At 39.0% G+C, this 27825-nt stretch overlaps 1 protein-coding gene across 2 annotated transcripts in view; it reads right to left on the bottom strand.

Annotated features, from left to right (window-relative positions):
* Positions 1-6601: 6601 nt before the first annotated feature.
* The window catches only part of CTPS2 (CTP synthase 2), a 59612-nt gene continuing 38388 nt past the window's right edge, over positions 6602-27825 (bottom strand). Inside the window, exons 14-20 of one of the 2 annotated variants that reach the window (XM_041472519.1) lie at positions 22378-22474; positions 20560-20615; positions 19744-19840; positions 18207-18351; positions 11720-11725; positions 9889-9999; positions 6602-8245 (exon numbers count right to left, since the gene is read on the bottom strand). In XM_041472519.1, coding sequence (XP_041328453.1) covers positions 9930-9999; positions 11720-11725; positions 18207-18351; positions 19744-19840; positions 20560-20615; positions 22378-22474 — 471 coding nt within the window. In that variant the 3' untranslated portion in view covers positions 6602-8245; positions 9889-9929. The remainder of the gene's footprint in view (positions 8246-9888; positions 10000-11719; positions 11726-18206; positions 18352-19743; positions 19841-20559; positions 20616-22377; positions 22475-27825) is intronic. The other variant, XM_041472520.1, reaches the window with a different exon arrangement.

Below are 27825 nucleotides of genomic sequence, written 5' to 3' on the forward strand. Positions count from 1 at the left end.
GAGGGTATTAATTCAGACACTCATTCTTTTATCAAGTTCATGTTCCTGAACACTACAGCAAATATTACCAGAATTTTTTAAGCCTGTACAGTAGAAAAAAAAAATGACATAAATTAGCAGCCTTGTAAATTAAGGCTCCTTACTATTAAAGAACAAAACAAACAGACTGGGTAATGGTCTTTTATCTTTTTCACACTCTAATATTCTTCTCACACAATGAGACGACCAACAGATGTTGAACAAATCATCTTGGAAAAAGCAATTTCAGAGGACTGCCACTGGCACATTTAAATTTGTACCTAGATTTTTACTTAATACAGTCATATTTTAAGCTATGATCTTGGTTGAACTTTTACATTTGCAGCACTGCAACAATATAAAAAGCACACAAGCATGACCTTTGTGTGATTCCTCTGACCTGCCCTAATAAGCTTTCTGTCAAAAGTCTCAAATAAAACAATCCCAGGAGTGCTACACACTTCTCAAATTAACAAGCAATCATGTCTCTGTTCCCCAGCAAAGTCAGAGCTGCATTACCCTGAGTAAAGAGCAGATCATTACATGGATAGTCTCATCCCTAATTCACTTAGTTATGTGAGTAGCAAATCTCCTAGATCCTGCCCCTCAAGAGGTCTGATTCTCTCCTGCTCACAATACTACACTGCTGTTGAACTTCATGTAGCCAGGAGAGCTCTGTATCTTCCGTGAGCTGGAGAGAAATCATTGTTGGTCAAAACAGAATCACAGAATAATGAGGTTGGAAGAGACCTCTAAGATCATCGAGTCCAACTTATGCCCTAACACCTCAACTCAGAACCTACTCTACAGCACCAAGTGCCATGTCCAGCCTTTTTTTAAACACATCCAGAGATGGTGATTCTACCACCTCTTTGGGAAGAGCATTCCAGTACTTTATTTTTCTGTCAGTGAAAATTTTTTTCCTAATATCCAACCTATACCTTCCCTGACGTAGTTTGAGACTGTGTCCTCTTGTTCTGTCAGTTGCTGCCCAGTGGAAGAGACCAACCCCACCTGTCTACAACCTCCCTTCAGGAACTTGTAGAGAGCAATAAGGTCACCTCTAAGCCTCCTCTTCTCCAGGCTAAACAACCCCAGCTCCTTCAAATGTTCCTCAACCTTTCTTTCTTAAAGTTCACGTAAAACGGAAAGGAGATGGTCTCAAGAGTGATATCCCTGTAAGTTTGTAAACAAAAGTTTGGCAGTAAGATAACATACACAGAACAATCTTTAACTTGTTAACCTTCTTCAAACTCAATTATCCACTAGCACTGTCCAAACTTTGTAAAAGGTGGCACATTATGCTCCCAAGACTAAACACAGGCCACACTAGCCAGCCACAAGCCTTAGAAGTCAATGTTTTGACTGTTCAAAATTTTGGATGCCTTTTCAATTTCTCAAACCTAGAGACTCAACCAAGGCATATTATTAGACAGGTATGTTAAGAAGAGTTCAAGCTCTTCCAGGCATTGGAACTATGCTGAGAACAGTTTACTTTCATGTGTACAGGCTTCCTTCTATCCCTTTTTGGGATAGAATAAATTAAAATCCTGGGTAGGACAGATGATGAGTAGCATATCCAGCAGAGGAAAAGATAATAAGCTAGTGCCTGAGGCTGGCACTAGCAGCAGCACAAACTGGCACAGGTTCTTAACAGCCAGCAGGGACAATAACTGAATGGTGAAGCAATGATGCAGCAACTTCCATCCATAGGGGAGAAAAAAGAGGGGAGGTTCTGTCACTCCTTTCTGTTCAGTCTGTGCCACCCCAGAGAAAAGGATTCAAAACTTACTTGCACAAAACCAGAAAGCTTCTTCTTTATGGTTTAACAAATGGGAGTCCTCTACCCTGGCTCCTTTTCCAATGACAGTTTCTGTCTTTTGTTCAGTATCTATTTAAAATTCATCAGTCTATAAAGATATGGGCTCAGGTGCTCTCCCTCCCTCCCTCTCAAGGAACCTCTTGTTGCATGACCTGCAGAATCATATCCTTGCTGTTTTTCCAGCACAGGACCAGTGGGGATTTTGGCAGATGGCCCTGGTGTTATGAGAGCCATGAACATTGATACTGAGAAGTGGCTTCAACCTGGAGGAGTGGGCAGCCCCCAGAGGAGAGCAGGCCTGGCTGCTCCTGAAATGCAGGAGGAAACTGGTCATGTCTCCTACATCCTGGGGAAGTGCCCTGAGAAACAGATTGTTGTTTTTCCAGGGAGGGTGGCACTACATGGTAACTCATGATGACAGATTCTGCTGCTGCTGTGTCTTGTGTGGAGCTGGTCCCAGCAAGAGCAGACAGAGATGTTTACCCAAGCACCCACACTGGGGACACACAGGGACAGGCACCTGGCTGGGCTTCAGCAAGAAAGGGTTGCTACATTCAAGGTTTGACTAACACAAAAGTGGGTTTGAGGCCCAAGAGAAGAATGGATTTTGCATTCTGGGGAAGTTCGGGCTGTACAGGGGTGAGTCTACTCAACTGAGCCCCCAGAAACTAGGGAGCCAGATACATCTAGCTGATAAGTAACAATGAGCAGATGGTAGTGACTGATTCCCAGTTCAGCGCCTACACCTATCAGGGCCTATCAGGAATGGAATCATCTGACCAAACATACATTATCAGATGCTACGATGCCCGACGGGTGGGAAGAATGATGTGCAGAACTCCATGATATCAGAAGGATAATTAATTACTTTATTATACTATAACTACATTACAGAACATTACACTAACAAGTACTATCATTAACTAACTCGTGACTGTCTCCAGACCAATGCTCCACACAGCTTGGACTTGATAGGCTAATTAACATAAACAATCTCTACTAGAATCTAATTCCCAAATTCCTTCAGGTAAAAAACCTTCTCAACACATTCCACATGTGCAAACAGCAGGAGCAGCAAATGAAATAAGAATTGTTTTGGTAATTCTTTTTTTCTGCTTCTCTCACAGCTCCTCTCTGTTCAGATGGCATGCGAATACCACACCACATATCTTAGCCATTTGGGCCAGGCTCTTTTTTAAGTTCCATGCCAAGAAAGAAACAATACCCACAGGTAATTAATCTGATCTGCTAAGGCTGACTGAGAAGTTCGGACAAAAGGAGCCTGTGGTGAGTAGCTCACACATAGGCATTGATATTTAGCAGTTCAGGTGCTGATAAAAGCATGGCCCACAAGGCCATGTCTGTGATGCTGTATTTTGCAGTGCCCCATCACTCAAGTAGGACACTTAACAAGCTCAAAGAGGACCAGGCCAGGTGATTCCAGGATTCTGCTGCTGGGTTTCTGGTCTTATGTGAGAACACATCCCCAGCAACTCGGAACATGGTGCCTGTGTGGAACCCTGAGTGTCAATGTGTTCACGGGTCCCAGGACGAGGGAAGAGATAAATCTGATGCCATATTTCTTAGAAGGATGACTCATTATATTATGGTATTGTATTATATTATATTAAAAATGCTATACTAAAGCTATGCTAAAAAGAATAGAGAAACGAATACATCAGAAGGCTAGGAAAGGAATGAATAATAAAAACTGCTGACAGAGAGTCCGACACAGCTGGACTGCAATTAGTCATTAAGTCAAAACAATTCACATGAGACCAATCAAAGATGCACCTGTTGGTAAACAGCCTCCAGACCACATTCCACAGCAATCAGATAGTTATTTTTTACATTTCTTTTCTGAGGCTTCTCAGCTTCTCAGGAGAAAAATCCTAGCGAAAGGATTTTCATTAAATATCACAGTGACACTTGAGGAAGCTTTCAACAATAAAAACAAACAAACCAAAAACCCCACAACAACAACAAAAAGGCTGATAGGAAGGTGAGTACAACACCCATACAGAGGCATTCTGTGGCAGTGTTCTTCCCTGGGTGGGTTCAGAACTGAATTACACCAGGTTTTGGAATGAATCTTCAGATTTTATTTCCTGAACAGGATCTGAGGTCTGGTGCACAACAGCTGCTGTGGGAAACCAATCACATGTAGTGAGAAGGTTTGCTCCAAAACTGCTCTATTTCTCCAAATTGCAAATCTATACTTGGGCAATGAGGACCATGTTCCAAAGGTAGCACAAGTGGTATTCAAACAAAAAGACACCTGAGGTCATATTTTTATTGCTCAGATTGACTCTGTGAAATCAGGGATTATTGAAGCTGCAATTGGATGAGGATACATTATGCAGAACCTCAGAGCAGACTATCCCAACTATTCCTTTAAATATATGGATTCTTGGATTATGCTTTAATCCAAGACTTGACTTGGTCCTTAGGTTATCCAAAGGATGCTACTGTGAACTTCATTAGTATCTCCCAACTTTTCTTAAATTATTAACTGAGGGTCCATAGAAGCAGAAAAGATAGCCTTACCTTTCCAGGAGCACTCCTGAAATACACAATGTTGTCCACACTTCAGGAAAAACTGGTTTTCTAGGCTCTGATCCAAATTTGTGAGAGCATGTTACCAGGAGTCCATTAAGGCAACCAATTTCTTCAAATGAATTAGGATGTTACAAGCAGGGAAAATATTCCATATACAAACAAATCATCAAAGTCTAAAGATTAAAGTACATAATTTTTACAAGATGAAAGACATTTTAATAGACTTTATTCCAGCAGTAGGTCAGCTAGGTCACAGCAGGATGTTAAATGCTGCAATCCCTGAGGTATTTTAGAGAGCAAGAAACCAGAGAGTACTGAAGATGACTGACTTACTTTTATATGAATAAAGAACAATAGAACTGGTCCACTTCTGTGTTCCATGAAAAGTTAATAATTTTAATTCACATTAAAAACAAATTTAAAAAGTTAAAAAAAAAAAAAAGTTTACAGATAAAATCAAGACAATCAACCAGAAATTGGAAAATAGCATTTCTGGAATTGCTATTCAGAGGGAATTTCCAACTGAGGCAACATAGACATTTTCTTTGGACATCTAATAGATGCTGATGTAAATATTCTGAGCCATTTTAGGGCAGCTATACAAAGCTGCTGCATAGTAGAACATATGCAGACTCTTTTAATGTAATTATTTTAGATGAGCTCTCAGTTCATTTCACCTTGTTAGCACATGCTAGTTACCAATTCAGACACAACTGAATACCTGAAAAATCTAGACAGTACCCAATAAAGGGAGAAATATCTGAATATAAGTTCATTGTCACCAATAATACAAAGGTTTCTAGCTGAGAAAATGTGAGAAATCCCTGAACAAAGTACCAACCATGTCAACATTAGGGATAGGGTGAAGTGATAAGAGGAAGAGTTTGTCTGCAAGTTACCACAGAACTAACAGCTACCAATTCACTTTGCAAGCAGGGAAAAACTAAGCACTGTATGAGATAAAATGCTGAGGCACAGAAATGCACCACAACTCCCATGCAGATGTCCCAGGGAAGAAGCTGCCTTCTACTTGTGTGCAAGGGTGAGGTGTTATTCAGTCCTAGATACAGAAACAATGGCATCATTTGTTAACTTTCCTGTCAAACTGATTGAATGAGCTTCTGCAGCATGTTGGAAGAGGCCACATGTTCTCCCAAGAGCAATGTTGTTCTGATTGCCCCTTGCTCCACCTCACTCCTTTTCTCAGATGATTTTGGTCACCTCACATATGCAGACAGTGGGAAATGAGCTTCAGCCAGTCCCACACAGGTTTCCACAGCCCCTGTTCACCTGGGCTGATCTGCCTCTGCTGCCAGCTCAGAAGTCCTCTAGGCTGTAATCACACTCTACTGTCATTGATACACACAGATTTTGGGGAAAATCTTTCATTTGCATTGCCATGACAGCTGTAACAGCTCTCCCGAGCTCAGGTTGATATGTCATTTGTTGCCCTTACACTTGACTCTCCTTTATTTCCTCCACATCATTTTGGGCAGCAAGACCCTGCCCTTATAATTGATGACAATCTGCCTTTTCTCTCCTGAAAATTTCCTTTAGCTTTGGGCTGCAATTCCTGCTTACACAGGGTCTTGCAGAAAACTCCACCTCTACTTTTAAGGTATTGCTCAAAACTTCCCGTGTCTTCCTGGAAAGCTAGGGCTTAGATGCCTCTAGAGGATTTCAGAAGTAGTATGCCAGAGTCCCATGATCTCAGGCCACAGTAAGCCTTTTTTGGTACTACTCTGAGTCAACAGTCACACTCTGCCTGATATTAATATGGCTTCAGAAAAACAGCAACCTAATGCAGCATCTGGCCCACCCTCCCACAAGAACCCCCCGATGAGGAACAGTCTGTTTGGTCAAGCAAATCCTCCTCACTAGATCCAGCCTCTGCAGGCATTACACACAAGCACATGAAGGTTATGTCTCCAAGCAGGTAAATAAGGGGAAGCAACCTCAGCTTCAGGGTACACATTAAGTACATTGGGCAGGTGCTAACGGAGCTCACCTGTAAAGCTGACAGTAAAACAGGAACCCCACGCTGCCCAGATGCAACACTGGACTGCAGACACTCAGTGAGATACAGCTCTGTGCACAGAATCAGTGAAGTGCAATACCTACCCAGCAGTCCCATCCAAACTTGGATGCTGCTCCCCTTCTTTACAAACAAGCACAGCTTCATGATTAAATGATGAATTTTCTTTAACACCACAGTTCACAATTGGCAGCATGATTCTTTAGTAGGTACCCAGACACTTCCAAATAACACAATTTATTGAAAATGTTTTGAAAATACACTTGCACATTACAGACAATCTTAGGAAATTCTTCACTTTTCACAAAGCAGTGGCCAGTGTCTCTCATTGGGGAAGACATACAGTGACACCAATTCTGCTGTCATTATTTCTAAGGCACATATTCACAAACTACTTTAGGAAAGTGCAGCCATAAAAATACATTTTATGTTTCATTACCATTAAAGCTTCTTTTAGTGAAAAGACAAATTTGCTATGTAACCTGAGATTTTCTAGAACAAGCACAGCTCTCAAACTTGCCGGTTTACAAAGCTGTAATAAGGAACATGGTGCTTCTTATTTTTGTGTAGATGTTGACTTTTGATGAATTAAAGAAGACACTTTACCCAAAACCAAAATGAAACCCAACTCTCAAAACTGAGAATTTTTCTTTATAGCAAAGTGTGCCCCAAGCATCTGGAGCCCATCAGTTCCACAGCTCAGATTCAGCTTCTGTGACAGGTTTGATACTGCCCCAATGCAAACGGGATCCTTACACCTTAATGCTGCCTTACACCCAGAGCAGCACCTCTCACCTTCCTCCTCTGTGCCAGTGGTTCAGGCTCCAGCCCTGGCCTGGCAGGGCTGCCTGAGTTGTGATGCAGTGGAATAACTTGTGATTTCTAAATTAAAACACATCAATCCATTATATTTGGGAAAAAGTGCTACAATGATGGAGTGGTCACATGATGCAGGAAAACAAGGGTGAACCTTACTTAATTTGCTTCATACTTATTTACTGCAACTAACTGAGTGTGGCACAGCTGGAGCCCAGATAACACCCCAGGTTTATGACTGTTTTTTCTACAACTTTCACAAAAGTGTTAAAACTGGAGGTTAATATATGAACGTATTTACTTTCTCTCTTACAAAATACAAATGTGAAACCACCTTCTAATATTACTTCTGTAATTTTGTAGGTCAGAATTATGTTGAGCATTATCAGACTTCCAGGAGAAATACAGCAAATGAATTTATGTGAAACCAAATCTCTTAAAAAAGCAAAGTGAAAAAACTTGTATCCAACATTAATTACTATAATCACACAGAGCTGAGATACAGCAACCATTTTTCATTTGTACATATAGAACAGCAAAAAAGTAATAAAAATATATATACAAGCTCAATAGGAAAAAAAACTGAAATGGTTTTCTACTGCTCAAGAGAAAGACAATTTTCTCTTAAATGCTTTAGTGCATTCCCCACCTCATTTCCAAGAACTAGTGCATTTATTCTTCCTGTTCCAAGGCAAACTGAAACCAGTCAAATCTTTCTTCAAATCAAGAAAGCTGTGAACTAGTGAATTGATACATATTCACCTGAGATCATTCTGAAATATACCACAAGATAATAATGATTAACAGCTAAGGTGCACAACCATTTGGTAACTTTTGAAACAGCATTTACATAGAACAGTTTTTGCTACAGAACAGTAAAACTGTCATCTGTAATGAGAATTATTGAACATAGCAGAGGAAGAAACAGTATGAGAACTGCAAGCAGCTTACTCTTCTACTTTCTTCTATTCAATATTGTCCTGTTCTCAAGTTTTCTGTAACATAAAAAGAGGGAGAGGAAGGAAGAATAAATGTAAAAATATCAATTATTAAAAATATTTCATCTCTAACTCAGTTTATTTCATGCTTATGTAATTTTCACTCAAATTTGTTGACTTATTTCAAAGTAGTCATATGTAAATTCTACAAGTAGATGCATTTTACCTAAAGTGAAACCACAAAGCTAAATATGATCTACATGTGTATCCAGCTCTGATTAATGTGTAGAATTAACCATGAGATTAAAAAAAAAAGCCAATGCTTTTCTTAATTTTTGATATCTGGATTTAGTTATTTAATCTTTTCTAGAGTAATTCTGTTGAATAACAATTGTTATCCACTAGTGACATGTTCAGACACAATCAGCTTGGCTACTGATAACCACTCAAAAGCATCACAAAAGTACATTCATCCAAGTACTGAAAAAGTCACACTGCAAGAGTAAACAGAGAACTACCATTCATAAAGGTAGTTCCTCCATTGAGGAAAGCAAGGGCTTTTCCAGAGGGACTGTCCTGTACCTTGTGTTGGTCTCAAGAAACACAACCATTGTGATGTTTGGAGGTGGGAAGGATCCAGGCAAGAGTGAAAAGGAACATTTTGTCTACTTCTTTTTTGGTTATTTTAGGACAGGCATCAGTACTGTATGTACATGTACCAGGTCATTAAATCTCTTAACATTCTGTTCTTTGCTCTCATGATTTGGATGGATCATTATCTTCAACATGTAGCACAGGAGAGCAAAAAAGAATTAAACTGAAAATCACAGAAGAAACCCACACATCTAAGGACTGAACTCCAATTTCTAGTCTCATGCCACTACTTGGATCAGGAACCATTAGGCAGAAATGCTGTTCATATGCAGCTTTAATTGTCTGCTAAGCAGAGCTGCTCAGTGTCAACACCATGTGCGACATAATCAGAGGGGAAAGTTGTGCCCTCCTCACAAAAGGATGAGAGAGTCATACCAGCCCCAGCTCTGATGAATCTGCAGAGGAAAAATAAAGTAAGACCAAGTTTCAAGCCTAGCTCCTGCAGAGATCAGGCGTCTCACAGGAAATAAAACTTCCAAACTAAAAGGAAATCTATGACTACCATGTTTGCAGGTGAATAAACAACCAATCCAACATCACTCTGGCAAAGCCTATGGCAAACAAAGCTACAATTTGATAAAACTGGTTTGTATCTCTATCACTCTGCAGATTAAATAAAAGTACTTATGTTGGGATGTGTTTGTTGTATCAATGCATCAAATTCAATTACAGGTGAATATTAAGGCAAAATAAAAAGTAATGTCTACACAGTGTAGTTGAAGTGATTCCAAATTGTAAACTGAAGACACAAAGAAATAAAGTATCATTTAAAAATGTTTTTTTTTAATATATCTTCAAACACTAACACAACTTGGTTTTGTACAGCATCCTATATAAAAGATGTATCCAAAATACTTAGCAGACTTTAATATCTCAATTTCAGAGTTAAGCAGAAGAGGAAACAATTAAATGCTACAGATAAGAAAGAAGACATAAGCTCTCAGATGGGACTTGAAACAAATGGGAGAATTAAGTTAACTTTATTTCCTGTTTTAAGTCTAGAATAAATCAGTGTCATAAAGCAGTATCAAAACATTTCAGTTTACCTCAACAGCATCATCCATTTCTGTGCTCTCATATAATCATTTCAGCTTGTGTCAGAATAAGGAAACTCTTTTTCTGGAGAGCTGTCATCACTTAGGTCACTGTAGCTGTCACTGTTGGAACCAATAAGAATTCAGAAAGATCTAAACCAAATATTTCATTTCAAGCCCTCCAACCCATGATGCATAGGATCAACACTTTCCTCAAATGCAACCTATTTCCAGAAAACTTCTTTAGGCTCATGCTAAAAACATGGTATTTCAGAACACCTTCCTCTAAAGGAATGGGCTGAAGTCTGGAGTTTAAGACCTGATGCTAAATAACACTCTACCTGATAAACAGTACATTAAATTTCTTTTTGCTTAACTCCTGTACATTCATTCTGCATTTTGCTGGTGCTGTGTGTCTAAGATCATGGTTAACAACATAGATAATAACAGGTATTCAGAGCTAAAATAAAAGGAATTTCTCCCTTATGGTAAAGAAAATCATTGTTTTAACAAGAACACAAAAAGTTAAGACAACTTTATTAGCTCACAATTCTACAATTAAATTACAGTTCTTGCTCTTTTAGTAACAAAAATAATTTTCATTGCACCAAGCAATAGCCTGACAGTTTTTCTAGAGATTTTATTCCCTTTTATTGCGTCCTGAGAGCAGCAGACTGGTTTTCAGAGACCAAATTGCCATGCAAGTGATTGTTTTATAAGTGGTAAGAACAAGGAAACAGTGAAGAACAGGAATCACCACAGTGACTGAGAGAAAGAAGTGCCCACAAACCACATTTTCAGTCAGTGGGATTGGGTCTCCAAGTTTATCTTAAATTTAAGTGCGCTTCAGAAGTGCCTCCAGCCTCAACCCCTCCCTCCTATACCTCATTTTACAGTCTGTTTTCCAGACATTTTGATTTCCCCAGATGAGAAGCCAGCAAAGGCAGCCCAGGGAAGAGATAAGCACATTTGAGCAGCAGTAATTGTGGTCAGTCCTGGGACCCTCCAGAGCAGAGGCCACGGTTAGCAGAGCTCACTGGGGATCCCAGACCGCATTTGCGCGGGAGCACCATGACAGCCTTGGGTGCCAGCTCCATGCCAGGCACTACTGCACAGATTTCTTGTCACATCTCCCCTTTACCACACAGCCCTTCATCCTCCAGACAACAGGGTCCCACTCATGTCGTGTTCCCCATCTCTGGGTATGGTCTCCTACTGAGACATCGAGCACGTGGCCCACCCAGACAGAGCCTTATCAGTGCCAGAGCCTTATCAGTGACTGCCTGATGGGCACTGCTACAAGGGAGCCATGCAGCTGGAGATCTCTGATGAGACTGCACTGTGGAACAGAGAACAAGCTGCACTCAGCTACTCTGCTGCTTGGTACTGAGCACTGCTTTGTAGCCTGAATTTCACCCTCTCTTCTTTGAAGGAAAAGGAAAATCGAAGAAAGAATAGGTAAAAAACTAGACACTTTAACAGAGTGGGACAGGAGGAATGGCACCAACAGTCACCTCAATGAATTTCTACCTCTGTTAGAAAAGTTTCCCACAGTTACAGCAAGTCACTGTACCAAATTTGTGTAAAACAGCATAGATATTCTGGCTGTCCTAACATTAAGACTTTGTCCACAGCATTCTGACCTTTTCTGCATTACACACACACTGCTGATGTGGTTCTTATAAAGGGTGTGTCACACCAGGCTAGTGTGAAATGCTCAATTTGATCATTTCATCAGCTGGTGATCAATTACACAGTTCAAGTGAGGAAAGTGTTGTTAACAGTATGATCAAGCATGCCAGATGCACACAGACAAACACAACATCACCAACGTTGTACTTACTTTTTTCTGAAAGTATCCATGGAAACATGGAACAAAAATTCAGTATTATTAAAACAGTTTTGCATTTTTACATCACAGCAAAATAGCAAATATTGTCCACAGAATAGAGAATAAAACTGATTGTAGAGAACTGCACAATCTTATGACGGCAATAATTTAAGTCGAAAGTCTTCAGAGAACTTTTTTTTTTTTCATTAGCTCTGCTGCCCAGTAGCAAACATAGCCTCAAATCATGCCAGAGCTCTGTAAACAACACAGTTTGGGAGTCAGATGCTTAAGTAGAAGTGCTCACCAATCAATGGGGTGAGTGGAGAACTGCCCAGCTTCATCTCCTGGAGGCAGCCAGGTGCTGATCCGCACCCAGCACTCTCCTCACAGGTCCTCCCCCACTCAGTGACACAGGTTTTAGAGGGATTTGCCCACAGAAGTGGATGCTTCTGTGATTTCACTGACTTACCACCCAAACTTCTTAAGCCTGTTTTCAGTTTGCCAAAGCTGAGGCTCACCTGGCCACTAGTGCAGAGGCTTAACTTAACTCAGCTGATGACAATTTTGTCCCTGCTCCCACACTGCCCAATTTCAGTACAAGATTTGACACCAAATCCCAGAGAAGGGCTGTCATCATCACATTCTTGACTTTTGCAGTAGCACCTCACCATCTCCCCTACTTTAGGGCTCCTCTATGGGGTGTAAGTCAGTTTTATATCTCACAAGCAGGCCACAGGGCATGGAAGGCAGGGGAAAACCCAGGTCAGGATCAGCCCTTGGGCTTCAGACTCAGGTAGCTGCCAGCCTTTCAGTTTCAGTTGCTTGAATGATATGTCTAAGCATACCCAGAACATGTGGCATCATCTTAAAAATAACAACCTGGGCCCCAAGGAAACCTGAACTTCAATAGTTAGGCTGCCAGTGGACTTGAAAGTAAACAGGGACTCGTGAAACTTGGCATATCTACACCTGTGTGTTACAGCTTCAAGCCAGCACTGGTGTCAGGTTTCTGAGATTTACTCTGATGTCAAATATATTACTATCATGTGTCATCTGAAGGAAAACTGTAGGTGGCATTAATCAGAAGCAAGCCATCTTTTGTCTTTGGAATAAATGTGTGCTTTGCTCCAAATTACAATGAGTTGTACACAGACACTAAACACAAAACCCAAATGGATGCTTCCTGCTCACAGTTGGTAATATTAAGTAACCTTACTTAAATCTGCTGGCTGTGAAAATGGTGGTGGTGAGAAACCAAATAAACGCAGCTTTCTTTAATGAAATTATTTTTCACACTGAGATAACCCCTAAAAAAATATGCTTGCATTTGCTTCAGCAAGTTTTCTCTTAGTCTGTGTTCCAATTAATCAGTAATTATCTTGTGCAGGAGCCTGACACCCACTTAATCTTTTTTGTAACAATTCTTACAACAGTGGACTCCAACAAGGAGCTACTGCGCAGATCTGAGGCCACCAGTTCTAAGACCTAACCCCAACAGGTTTTGTTTGGTTGGTTGGTTTTGTTTGTTTGTTTTTGTGGGATCTCAAGTATAAAGTGGAAGTCAAGGGGAAAAAAACATAACAAAACTCAATCCAGTGTCACTGGATCTAGTCAGTCACTGTAGATGAAGAATTTTGGTCACTTCACTTCTGTAAAATGGGTACTCTGTGAACTTTCTGGTTTTCACTTGAAAAATCCAGATCAATATACTTTAGAAACAAAGCAGCAGTTTCAGGGAAGCTTTTCTTTCATTCATTTTTAATGTACAATTGACAAAAAACTCCTTTTCCAGAAACATAAGGAATTAAAATAATTACTACAGTAATGCTATACCCTGCAAGATGCCAAGCTAAGTGCATTTCTTCCTCAGAGCAAATTAAAGATACATGAAGTACAGATAAATTTAGTACAGGCTGCAGTTGTTTAAGCTGTTTAGCTTTTGAGGACTCAGCAAAACGAAATAATAATGCAAATTATTATAATTTATTTCCCAAAAAAAAAGCTGAATTATTAAAATTATGATGCCATTAAAACATTATTTTGAATAAATGCATATTTGATTGTACAATGGTTATAACTGCAGAAACCCATATTCTTGGTACAAATTTTTATGATCGTTACATGGTCATAAAAATCATAGATATCATTTACAGTCATAAAAATTTTATCTATCATTTAAAATCATGATCAACATTTAAAGTTATGGTCATCATGACACAACCCTATGCCTCCATAAAACATCATTTCATTTGGGAATCCCTCAGCAGAAACCCAAAACTCCCCAGTTCTGACCTGCAAGCCACCTGCCCTCACATAACTGGACCTAGGATAATATCTTCATCTGGGACAGGCACCAGCAATCTCTCCCCACGATCACTGGAGAGAAACAGGCTCTGGCAGCACGTAATGCATAACTGACCCACAGAATAGTGATAATGAGCTATTTGGTTCCTTAAAGTGCATTTTCACTTAACAACTACAGAAAAAGACTTCAGGTCACTAGCTCAGAAGGGTTTTCACTGTAAACATCTAGCATTTAAATGGCAAAGTCAGCTGACATAACTAGCCATTACTAAGTGCCAGTATGGTTTAGAAAGGATTTCCTTTAAAACTTTTCTGTAGTTTTCTGTAAGAGCTCTGAGGGTAACAGGCTCTTTGCTGTCCCAGCCATCCCCACCTGGGACCTGCACCACTGGAAGGTCACTGGAGCCAGAGCACTTGTCTTCTGTGGCAACTGTGGTCCTGACTGAGGACACCACCCCCACCGGGACAGCTCCCACCCCTGGCTCCTGGAGTGCCACCTTGCGTGGAGCAGCCCCTCTCTTGCTGCTCTCCTGACAATCTTCAAATCACATTTCCTTCAAGTTACATGCCTGGATTCAACCAATGGCAGAAGCGTGACGCTGTCCCAAATGTGTTCTCAGCTGGGGACAACATACAGGGGACATCAGGCACCAGAATGTGTCACACAGGCTGTTTTCTGTCCTGTTCATAGGTGCTTTCCTCCACAGCTGATCTGAGAGATAGCTGGACCATGCTGATGCAGTAAGCACCATATGGGCAAATTTTGTGAGGGTTTTGATGTTCTATTTAATGCACCATTCCTTCTGTTCTCTGGCCACTTTTGTTCCTTGTCTCTGAACACAGCTCATAGGTCATCTTTCATTAATATTTTTCCCAGAACTCAAGAGTACTCTGTGACTAGATGGCATTGGATTTGGTGCTTCACATTAGCATATCCACTAATGCTTTGCAAAGGTTTTTTTTGGCAGTAGCCAGTGTTGCCTACACTTACTCACCTAGGAACACCTCTCATTTCCTACATTTCCTCCCTTGTACTGGATATTTGTGTTTAAATTATTTATCTTTAGCTTCTTATCCTCTTCCTCCAGAGATGTCATTATATTCAGCAGAGATTACTAAATTCCCTACATATTTTTTTGTTACTTCTTTGTTCTGAATAGCGCTTTCAGCTCTTATTCAAATGACATTATTTGCAAATATAATTAATGCACTCGGGCTTACTCTTGCAGGCCATTAATAAAGGTGCTGGTTGTACACAAAGAAGAAATAAAGCCTGCTGATGCTTAACTGGATAAGGGGAAAAAAAACAAACCAAAACAAAACAAGCAACATGGCTTTATTGTACACCAGTGATTTGCAACCCATATTATACTGTTCCCAAAGACAAGTCAGTTTTTATTATTTTTTCAAATGAAACTATGTAAGTGTCAGTGAAAACTAGCAACATTACATGTGAAGTTCCCCTCTTCATCCACTAGTTTCCTATTAAAACCCTTTGTTTTCTTTTCTAAAGCAGCTTATTTGTGGGTATTGTACACTTTGAGTCTCATGTAGTTTTGGTCTTCTCAGTCCTTGAAAATGAAAATGTAAACTGGCAGCCTCCCACCACATTCCTCACTTCTGTACAAAATGGTGACTTCAGTATTTCCGTGGAAAGGTTTGGAAAAGGTCATGATCTAAAACCATTCACAAGGAAATGAAGAGCAGGGCTTTGATGGTTGGGCACTTGTGCCATAAAGCACAAGCAGCTGAAACCACAAAGGCAACTTGGATGCCCAACTAGTACTTCAGGTAAATAAGTAACAATTAATCACTGCGTTACTCTGATCCTTTGGTCAGTTCTTGACTGTCTCTTGGTGTATACACCAATGTTTCTAGGAATTAAATTTCTCCCAGAGGATGCATCCCAGTCTCAAACTAGGTATGCTCATGCCTATGTGGGCCTATGTCTGTACCAGACTAGGCCTTACAAAAATTTAAGAGACAGTTTATTCACTTTCATTTATTTAGGGCACTCTCCCAGAAGTTGTAATGCATCTTTGAAGTTATCATTAGCTTTGCTTACAAGCTAGGGCTTCTGTCCAGGTGTCAAATATTCTAAAATCACACCCTAATTATGGGGCTATTAAATGTTCTGGAGTAATAGTTTCCTGTTAAGACTCTCATGCTGAAATACCTATTTCCTTTTGTCTCAGGACTTCATCATTCACTCTCTCTTTAGTGTTTATGGTCGCCTAGCATAGGTAATCTGCTCAGCTTGCTGGTCCACAGCACAGCTAAAACTCACGTGGGTGGTGCTGGGTGAGGTGTGCAGAAAATCCTCTCCTCAGATTTCTTCCAGCCTTGCTAGGACATGCCTTAGCTTTACAACTCAATGACATCACCAGCATTCTGGGGTTTAAAGGTTTACATTGGAAATCTTTCCACTCAGCAGGTGGAATATGTTAATATGAATAACTCATATGTTAATATGAGTGTGTGTGCTGTAACTAACACTGCAATTCCCTCCTGAACATTCTCCCATACAAAACCTTCCTCTTGTAGCCTCAAAATTCCTTCCTGTTCCAGTGCTCTTTCTCAAGACACAGGGGTATTGCTTGATTGCTGTGTAACTAGGTAAATAGCAAACTGCAATTTTATAGATTAAGTTTTGGAGTGTGGCTTTTTGTCTTTGCTAAATGTTTAAGATTTGGTAGGAGTTCATTCTATGAACATGAAGGAAAAGATCTGGGTATACATTTTGAATGATTAATTCAAATAAGTCTAAGGGGGGCAAATTCAGTAATGGCTGAAACTTTAGGTCAGGGTTAGACAGCATAGTTGTTATAACACTAAGGGATGTGAATTAACAGGATGCATGCAGATCACTCATTTAAAAAAGTCATTTTTCTTCATCTCAGATAAATAAACAGGGTTACTTATGGGATAAAGCAGTGTAAGAAAGGATACTGGGGCCTGTGAAGCGAGATGAAATGTGGAAGTGCCCACCAAGAGGGTAAGGCTGAAGATCACTGTGGTGGAAGACTGCCCTGCCAAGCACCACAAAAATTTGATCTGTGTATTGCACCAGCACACCTTTTAACAGGTAGCTAATGTTATGACTGCTTCTAACAATAACAGCCTAAGGTAACAGGAATGTTTCAATCAAGCTGTGGTTTCCAGATCAGAAATTCATTCTCTTTGTATGTATGTTATTGCACAACTGGGCAGAGTAAATAAAAACTGATACCCATAAAGGAGTAGGGAACCAAAACAGATTGGTCTGGTCTGGCTTGGCTGTTTTCCCATTACTACTCAAACTTGAATAAAATTTCTATTTCTCTCTTAACAAACAGATATTATTTTAATAGAACACAAGACTCAGGAAAAAAAAAAATCCCAACCCACAGAATTAGTTTGGTGTCTTGTTTAGAGGAAAAGCCAACATGCCAGAGTTGGATCTGTTCAATGTTATTATTTAGTCATTTTATGATGATTTTAAATTTTTTGTTACTGTTGCCCAAGGGTTTCCTCTGATTTCTTTATTATTGTTATTATAATGAAATTTTAACTGTTATTAATATCATTGAAATTAACAAGAATTAGTTAACCCTGGAAAAAAAAACATTGGTACATTCAATAAACCAAACCTCTGTGTCCAAGAGACCAAGGACTGAGTTTTGGCCGAACCATCCAGTTCTGACTAAGATCCAAATCCTTCTGTAAGTCTAAAGGTATTCCAACTGTTTTATTTCAGGCCTGTCTCTGAAAGATAGTATTTATTATTTAGCTACTGCAAAATAAAATCAGTGCTTTCTTTGTTGTTGTTATCATCATTTAAGTTCAACTAGATACGAATTTCACTTCATTGCTCGATCCTCTAGCAAATCTCTTTCCCTATGAAGCTACTGTCAATGGAAGTTAACACAGGAGGCTGCTATTTTCATTTGAATTTATTAATGGTTTTTTACTTTTTTTCTGATTGTAATGTGGGGTTCTGGCTTTAGCCCTAATAGCCTCTGAAAAAGAAGTGAGGAACTGTTCTTCCTGCTTACAGGTTATTTTACACCCAGGTATATGACAGGCCCACACAGTCACAAGTAAATCAATACATGAAGAACTCCTTTTCCTCTTCTGGGCTTCTGAATTGAAGGATGGGATAGTCCCTCTGAAAATGTGACTGTCAAACTGCAGGCAAGCAACAAAGAAAGATTACCTTGGGGACAATTTACATCCACGCTGCAGGTATGCATTCAGTGTCCCAGTTGCTGCTAGCAACAGTCCAAGGTATGGAGGTGAAGGTTTCATAGGTCTTGAGGAAAATTCTGGGTGGAACTGAACTCCCACAAAATATGGGTGATCTACAAGATAGACATCAAAGAAAATTACACAATGTAGGAAGAAGATAGTAGAAAACTTTTAGGAAAAAACCTTATTGAAGATTTTGGACTAGTGTCCAGAAGCCAGAGCAGCAGATGTCAATTTAAGGGTGAGGCAGCAGAGAACTTCTTTCCACAAAAAGCAACTGACAACAGAGGCAGAAGTTCAGTAGGGCAAACTAAGGAAAAGTCATCCTCTGATTCATAAAAACGGAATAATAAACCTGTACCAACATGTAAGGGTGGAGGAAAGTGGCACAATTGGAAAAGTCACAAAGTTTACATTTATCATGTTATTTTCATAGTATTTTGGTTTCCAGTATCTATTTATGCATGTCTATTCAGAACAATATGCTCAAAGCAGGGACAAACTCAAAGTTAAATCATGTTGCTGACAGCTTTGTCTAGTCAAGTTTTGAAGGTCTCTGCTGCAAGGATGAACATTTCCCAGACTTTCTAGTAATGTCATATACTTTGTGTATACTGCATGTATACACATTTCATAAATGAAACGCAAATTGGGAAAAATGAAACACATACTGGGACCTGACCAAGAATATTTGAGAGTACTTAGGGGGCAGGGCAATGTCACTGTGAAACTGGCATATAGATAAAAATCTATAAAAGGCCAGAGGTCTCTGATAACTAGAAAAAGGCAGTCACCATGCCCTTCTTCAAGACAAAAAGAAGGATCCACAGAAAATTCCTGATCTTCAGAACATGAAGGTCAGGAAGACTGGCACAACAAACCTGAGAAGAATCTGTCTTTGGATGCAGGGAGAGCACTGGGTTTCCTTAATTCTGACTTTAGCAAAGCTTTTCATATGGTTTCCTACCCTTTAAGCTGGAAGCTGTGGACTATGGGTAGACCATAAAGTGTGTTTAAAAAAATGGCCAGACTTCTGGATTCAAAGAACAGTCATGAGTGGTTTGAAGTCCAAGCAACAGCATACTTGGAGGTACTCAAAACTTGACTGATACAGTCAGGAGAACCTGACCTATATTTGAAGGTAGCCCTGTGCTGAAGCAAAAGGTTGGACTATATGACCTCCCAAATCACTCAATGATTCTGCATAGTCAAATCCTCCTGAGCTAGACTTAGGAACTTTTGGAAAAAAAACACATTTATCCCACATAATCAGATACATGCACAGTCCTTGCCAAGTGTAAGACTTTTCCTAACCTACTCTGAATTTTCACCCATTGTAATATACAAGTAGAGTTAGCACTATCCCCCAAAATGACCTTGGCTGTTAAGACAGCTAAATATTGTGTCTACGTGCCATTCAACTACCTATAGTTTATAGTTCATAGTTTATAGCTCATACAGTTTTAACAGATGCAATAAGTATTACAAACAAGTAAGACACTCACTCTCCAGTTCAATAATTTCCATCCTGTTCCCTTCTGTATCATGGCCAACAAATTTCAAACCTTTCTCTTCAAAGCAGTGAGTCAATTCTGGGTTCACCTGAAACATTGAAAGCAATAACAATGGTAGTTCTGTTTTAATTTTTGGATTTAACAAACAGGAGCAGTCAATTGCAATGGTTTTTACATGCATACAAGAATGAAGAGAATTGGGTAAGTGTTGGGAATTTTTGCTTTCTTGTTTTAACAACTGGGGCATAAATTTGTAGAAGTGGACATGTTTATTAAATAAAGAGATTAATCAGTAATTTTAAAAGTTTCTATGCAATATTCAAAAATTAAAGCCATGGTGCTTTTTGCTTGCTGCTCTTCTGAAACCAAGCAGCCTGAATTCCTCCTTTTTAAATGGTCCACTAGATGCCCACTGACCACCCCTTTGAACACTGAATTTCAGTGGTTATGACAAAAGCTATGATGCATCTCTTCCTTCAAACTGAGCAGCTCTGTCTCATTTCCTTGATGATGTTTTAACCACTCAGTTACCATCCAAACTTTGAGCAGGTTTGCCACCATCTCATTCTCCTCCGTTTTAAGGAAGGTTAATATTGTCTGAATCAGTTACAGCATGCACATATCTGAGAGTTCAAGACCCTTTAGAGACACTGATGGAGTCAGATCCCTTCTGAACTACTTCAGAGATAACTCCAGGAGTCCACCTCGAGTGTGTCTCCTTGAATGACAGTACTCTGAAAGCATTCAGGTACCTTACCCCAGATGTTTGCATAAGGGGAGGGGACCCATACAAAGGACAGTGCTTACCTCATATCGATGCCTGTGTCGCTCCTCTACAAACATTTCATCACCATAAAGCTTCCCTGAATACACAACAAAAGAGAAATTAAAAGCCCATGTGTAGCTTTAATAGTTGCTACAATTATTCCTTGTAATTTAAACCTCAAAGAAGTCACATTTAATACTTGTTAAACACAACAAGACATTATTCATCTCACTGTGTTTTTCTGTTCTTCCTGAGTGATGACTCGTTTCTTTTAATTCACTGTTACCTGAGTTTATTCAGGATTCATATTCAACATTCCTTGACTAGAAATAGCTTAGGCAAACTAGAATCTAAACACACTTTAACTAATTTAAATTGTAAAGCTCAAAAAAGAAAAAATTCTGAGTGAACCAGCAATGAAAAAATCCCTTCAGGGCTTTACAACAGTTGCACACAAAAGATGCAGGGAAGGAAGCCTTTTAGTAGCATCTGTTCATTTTAATAGATTATGCATGGCACCTGGCATAGTACCTCCAAAGAACAGAGAATATTGCTTTTCTCTGTTTTCCTGATCTCATTACCCAAATGACTCTGGCAGTCTTCTGTGCGTCATCTCGAACACTCCGCATTTCACAGCAACAAGGAGCAAGTTTGAAATATGCAGTAAACCAGATTTCAATCATATCTCTTACTTATAATCATGGCCCAAACTTTGCTCTCAATTTACACTAAGGTCATGAGAATTACTCTCTTGCTAGGGGGTTGGTACATGAACTAAACTGACAAGAACATCTTCAAAAATTGTAGAATAATAGTACTGCCATTTTACCAAAAAAATGGTGTATGTCTTAATTTTAAGGGACCACCTTTTCAAAACTATTATTTTCATCCAAGTTGAAAAGCATAAGAAAAAGAAATCACATTTCCTGATTAAACTACCATAGCTTTTTATTATTCTTTCCAAAGATTTAAACAACTCTTAATATTGGTCAAGAGTTACAACACATGTTAATTTTTATTAACTTTTCCAAAAAGTGTTTAGGTCACACAAGAACTTGTACATTGTGATATGCATATCTATATCAGACATAGGCAAAGTATCACCCAGACTAGTTAGATCACTAGTATGGGCATCTCTAGAATTGCAGATTTTTCATTAAATGTGCATATGTAATTTTTAAGTACTCAGAAGGAAACATTCCTTAAGCTTAACAGAGCTAAATAGACAATACCTCAGAACAATATCAGGGGCAGGGCAATATAAGAAATACACACATATTTAGTCAATGGACAAGAAACTGCTTTTTACACTTTTGTAGCATCATATATATTACTACTGTATAATGGGCTGATTAATAGGAGACAAGTATTACTTCAATTTTAAAATACACATAGATCTAATTAAATAATTTTTTCCATATTCTGGTTGCTTTATTTTTGTTATCTGAAGCATCCTGTTACAGCAAATAATTTTCCTTTCCTGCAATAGGTACTTTGCTTTCCCAAAACAAGACTACTTCCAGGATCAGGCTACAAAACAGGAAGAAAGCACTCTGACCTTCCCAAGAACATAATGAATTGAACTGTCATGAAAAGAATTTCAGTTTTCTCAACATTTTACTCCTTGTTTTTAAAAAAGCACCGGACCTTCAGTGACAGTATCACTGGGAGTTACAGATGCCTCTCATTTCTTTTTTTTCCACTCCAGTTCTTAGTAAATGTAAATAACAGGCTCAGAGTGAATGAGCTCAGGGAAGCTGCCACCTAACTGCTTGCTTAAGATTACAGCATTTTTGATTTTCCATGTTACAAAGCTCCTATCCAAAAGGCAAAGTCATAAGAGCAGAAAAATAACTTACTTAAAACAGAATTTTCTGTTTTAAAAACAGTCCTCCTCTTCCCCAATCTCATTGTTCCTCCCATATCTCCAGGACTGTGTTCTGGCATGTCAATAACCTGCAGAGAAAAGTTGCTCAGACACTGTTTCATTCAACAAATAAAAAATTCCTAAAACAAACAAGCCTAGCCTAGCAAGTTGCATATATTTTTAAGTGGCAACTTTATGTATTTTACCTCCAACCCTTCCCAATCATTATTTCTCTTTTGTTTTTTAATGTTTTGTTCTTCAATACTGCATTGTAATAGACTGACAGTGTTAACTAGTTTGTGACAAATGTTTTCATTTAATGTTAAGATTAACAAAAGCACCTTACTAATTTCTTATTTTAATTTTTTGGGGTGGAAAAAACACCTTTCTTTTAAAAATGATACCAAAACGTTGCCAATAGGATAACTCTGCCCAAAGCTATTCTTTCTGCTAAGTCAGTACACAAGATTTTTTAGAATTCAAATTCAGACCAAAAAAGTCCACCAAGTGATAAAGATGCCACCTCTGGAAAAACAAATTCTCTGAACCTCACAGATGCTGAAAGATTATATATATTAAATATGTGTAAATAACATGGGTAAATATTCCCATACACTAGGCCATTTCTTATATTGCTCTTTCTTATGCTAAGAGGCAGAAACAGCTGTGGTATCAAGTGAGAAGACAAACAACCTTTTTCTTGGGAAGCAGGAAGACGGGAAGGGCATGCAGCAGCAGAATGGAAAGAGGACACTTGTCGCAAGAGAATAATGTTGTAAAATCAGAGTATGAGAAGAGGTGATTCCACTATGTGTGTGCTATTTCAGATGATACATATAACTAATTTATCACAGAATATCGAAAACCATTCCCCCCATTCCCCCCACCTTCACCTCTAGTAAAGGGCTTCTCAGACTGCTGAAGAGTTAACAAAATACTGGGTTTCCTTGTATTAAGAATACACTATTTAACATAAAGTTTAAAGACAAGGATATACAAATACTGGGTTTGAGGACTGAAGCAGATGAGCCAAATGGCTTCTATGTGGGCCAAGTGAAACCAGGATAGTGGGATTTGGGCCACGTGAGAAACCACAACTTAGTGGAAGGAGTGCACTTAGTTTTGCTCAGTTTGAAAAACCTTGCAGGGTCTCACAATCCAGTTTAGAGGAAATCTGTCGAAGACAAGTAAAAGAGTATGAAATTGTAGAAACATGAGCTGAAGCCTTGACCTACATACTTGTATTCACATAAACACAGTCAGTGAGAAATGTAATTGACAAAGAAAAGTTCTAAAAATACAAATATTCACATATATGGGTAATTGCAAATGGATTTTTATTAACCTTAATTTGCCCTCTGAGAGTAATGAAAACAATATCTGGTGATACACTTCATAAAGTGAAGTTATTCAATTTAGGAGGGATGGTGGAAAGTGCTTAACCTTTGGCCTAGTGCCAATGCATTTCAGCTGTGTAATTACCTCTGTACAACCTTATACATTCAAAATGTTATTTATAAGCAATATATTCATTACAAAATGTCATGAGCAGGAGCTGTGATCAAACCAATGGGATATTACAGATTCTTCAATTACCTCTCAAATCACAAAGCTGAGGACTGTGCAAGATGTTGAGCTAAGCCCCCCTCCACATATACAAAAAAATAAAAGAAAACCCATTCACTGAATACTTACTATTTCAAAAGTATGAAAATTACTGAATTTATTTTATTTCCTTTCATTTATTTTCACTTTTTTTTCCTGAAGTAGTGGCCACAAAAAAAAAAAAAAAAAAAAAAAAAAAAAAAAAAAAAAAAAAAAATTAGAGGGTCTCAGAAGTAGAGCATCTGCTCTGCTGAAGGCTTCTGTCATCCTCTGGGTCAGACCCCCACGTGGCACTGCCAGCCCTGCAAAAATTGCCTGGAGAAATGGTCTCACAGGGAAGGTTCAGGTGAGTTTCAACACCTCAAGTGTGTGTGTGTGTCTTTTCAGCTCTCCATCTCTCCCAATACTGTTTTATTAGTAAGAAATGGACAAGGTTTGATATATTAACTTTTGTCATTAGGTGACAAAAGGAGCTATTTATGAATTAAAACCTTGGAACTGCTTTGGCTTTGTGGCCCATATGAACTCCAGCAACTACAACAGCACAGCCCTCAATATTACTTGTTTATGTATTATGTATTTCTTATTTATGTTTATGTATTTCTTCAGTTTCTCTGTGCAAGAAGCGTTTGAAACCAAAGTGGCACTGCTGCCCTACAGCCCAAAGAAAGTAATGAGAATCAGAAAAGCAACGTCATATTAATGAAATATTTTGCCGTATTATACAGAATTTATTTGATCAGAAAAAGAATAGGTTTCAAATAATGGTCATTTTGAACAACTGTGCGACTGAATAGATTCTTCAAAGAGCTTATGCTTCCCAGCACAGAATAAATCAGCTCCTCCTACGTGTTAGTTCTTTGAAGGGCAGAGAACAGCACAGAAGAGGCACCACAAGCAACAAAAAAGTATCAGTAGGGAGGATGCAAGAATATATAAGGCATCAATTAGGTCTTTCTTACCCAAATCTCTGAAAACTGCCAACACTACAGGGATTTTATAGAGATTTTCTATGTAATACACCAGACAGCCAACATGAAAATAAGAATGAATCACTGTAACACAACACAAAGCACATTCTAGATATAAAGCAGTCTGATCACTATTTAATCATGTTACTAATGAATAGTGACTTCAACTATCCATGAACAGAAATTTCCTTTCAGATCTCTACCGCCTGGATTGTTTCATTGTTGATAGAAAACACATAAAAGCTAATGAGAAAACCTTTCAAGCCCTGACACTCAAAAGAGAGCAGCCAAGGCTCTGAAAGCCCCAGACCTATCATTTTAGCAATCATGCCAGGACCATTACATTTTATCTTTGTTTTGCCTCATGTTCTGCAGTGCCATTTTGAGAAATTCATCTACTCTGGTTACCTTGGCAGGGAAAGGGGAGGGAGTGGGGGGTGTCTGCTTGGGTTTTGCTTGTGGGCTTGGTTTTTGAGGAGTTGAGGAGGGAGATGAGCATTACTTGATTTGAACAACTGATAGCTAAGCAGCTTTGGAAGCACGTTTTTACATGTTCAAGGTCTAGGTTTTTTTGTCTTTTTACTCTGCCTTTGACTGGTGAGCAAAAGATTTAACAATGCTGAAATAAATTACTACACATGTAAGTGCTGATCAAAGCATCAGGAGATGCCACAGCCCTGGAGATTACCTGAACACTGAGAAGAGGATCTGAACACAGCACACAAGAGACTGTGTAGAGGGAAAGCTGACAGGAGCAGGGAATGCAGTGACAGGTACTGATGAATACTAATCCCTGCTGAACTCAGCTATGAAAAAAATCCAGCAGCACAAACTGACAAGAACTCAACCCAAACTTAAGGAACTTATCCTTTTATTGACTCTTCCATCATTCATTAGTCAGTACTTGCTAGATTTGATCAAATCAATCAATCACAAGTTCATCAGTAAAAAAACCCAGACACCTACAAATGCGATATTTATACTAACATCTATTCTGCTTTAGAAACAAACTTAGTACAAATATTTTAAAGAAAAAGTTGACAACTGCAGCACTACCAGGGGCACTGAGAGCTTCCAACTTGGCAAGGAAACCAAAATGACAGACTTTCCCTGTTCATTAAAAATAAGGGTTACATTTTCAGTTACTGAAAGAATGTGTAAATATTACATCTGCCTGAATCCCTTGCTCCCTTTTCCCCCAGAGATATCCCAGTTCCAAGCAAACTGCATAACTGCCCACCCATCTGAAGCACTCAGTGCCCTAGGACTGAATTAAAGCCACTGGGACTGCCAACAAAGCCACTTGCAAATTTCAGACTCTTTCTGTGCTCCATTACTCTGACTGAAGTAATGTTGTTTTTAAAAGGATGTCTACCATCATGTGTAAGATCAAAGCAGAAATTATTAATAGCTGATTCATGCAATTACATACTGATATGAGTAAACAGCTTGAAAAATCCTGTGCTCTACTCTCATCAATAAACTACAGCACAGTATCCAAACATTCCAACAAATATCAATCTAAATTTCTTAAAACTCTTAAAATCCCATAGAACACTACTGTCAACTATTTTCCAGTTTGGGTGATCCTCTTCTCCACAGATCTGTTGTTTCCTATTTGAGAATTAAGTAACTGCCATGGAGCATTTATTTATTGAAGTCTAAAAGCTCTCTAAGGATTCTGTCTAAGCAGAAATTCTACTACAGAATGTTTTGTAACATTTTCTCTAGAAGAATTCATAAAGGGTGTGGCTTCTTTTCAAACAGTGCTCACTCACTCATAAGCAGTGTATAATGAACTGAGGAAGTTAATGAAGATGTTGATATGCAAAGCCCATAAAGATATTGCTTAACAGCATTTTGAGAACTCATTCAAGTTATTCCAAACACATGTCCTAGAGATGTCTTGAAGACTTAATCAAGCAGAAAGTTCCAGACTGTTAGCATTAGTGAAAGGCACAGGGTCAGATAGTGCTGGCTATAGAAATACATTGGAGTGTCAGCCATGCCATGCCACCAAGGGCAGGATTTGCCACAGACTTGAATAAATAAAAAAGATGTGTAAGAGCGTTCTCAGACGTCAGACTGGTCTCTCTCACATCATAATTAATGACTAAATAATAATTTAATTTCAGAAAGATCAGCAAATCTGTAGCTAAGTGAAATCCTCAATCCTATCATATACATGTTTAAAAAATCAGAACTCTGTCATTGCCTTTGAAGAGGACTTCACCAGCTGCAATTCCTAGTAGGTGAAATTCTGCCCCTACCAAATGCCCTTAAATCTACATCAGGTATATCAGAAAGAGGAAAGCATGAAGTGAGTCTGTGTCTCTGAGCATCCTAAAGACAGGGAAGAACCTAGAGAGTGAGACAGAGCCTGGTGCTCTCTTTATCAAACCCCCCACCCACAATGGTGAGACAGGACACAGCCTGGGACTGTTTGAACAGCACTGTGCTTGGGTGGTCTCTGACTCAGAGAATTAGTATATCCTGCAGGCAAACTGCCACAGAAGACTGGGCCACAGACAAGCCCCATTACCTAAACTACACAAAATAGCCACAGAAACATGAGATTGTCCTTGACAGACACAAAGCACAGCAGATGTTTTACCCTCAAAATTGTCCAGTGTTCTATACTTGTTCTTCCCTGAGTTATCATGCCTGAGCAAGCATCCATTCCAGTTGTTTCTCATTCATTAACAGACCTGTGCTAGTTTGAACTACTTCCTTATCAATTATCTCTGCCTTCAGCAAGCAAGACAGAAGGAAAATTGTTTACTTCAAGGAAAGCAAGCAGGAAAACTGGTTATTTCAAGTGGTCACTACTCCAGACCTTCACTGAGGAGAATTACTGACATAGC

The sequence above is a fragment of the Pyrgilauda ruficollis genome, unplaced genomic scaffold (genome assembly GCF_017590135.1).
Source record: "Pyrgilauda ruficollis isolate IOZ18807 unplaced genomic scaffold, ASM1759013v1 scaffold29, whole genome shotgun sequence".
Taxonomy (NCBI): domain Eukaryota; kingdom Metazoa; phylum Chordata; class Aves; order Passeriformes; family Passeridae; genus Pyrgilauda; species Pyrgilauda ruficollis.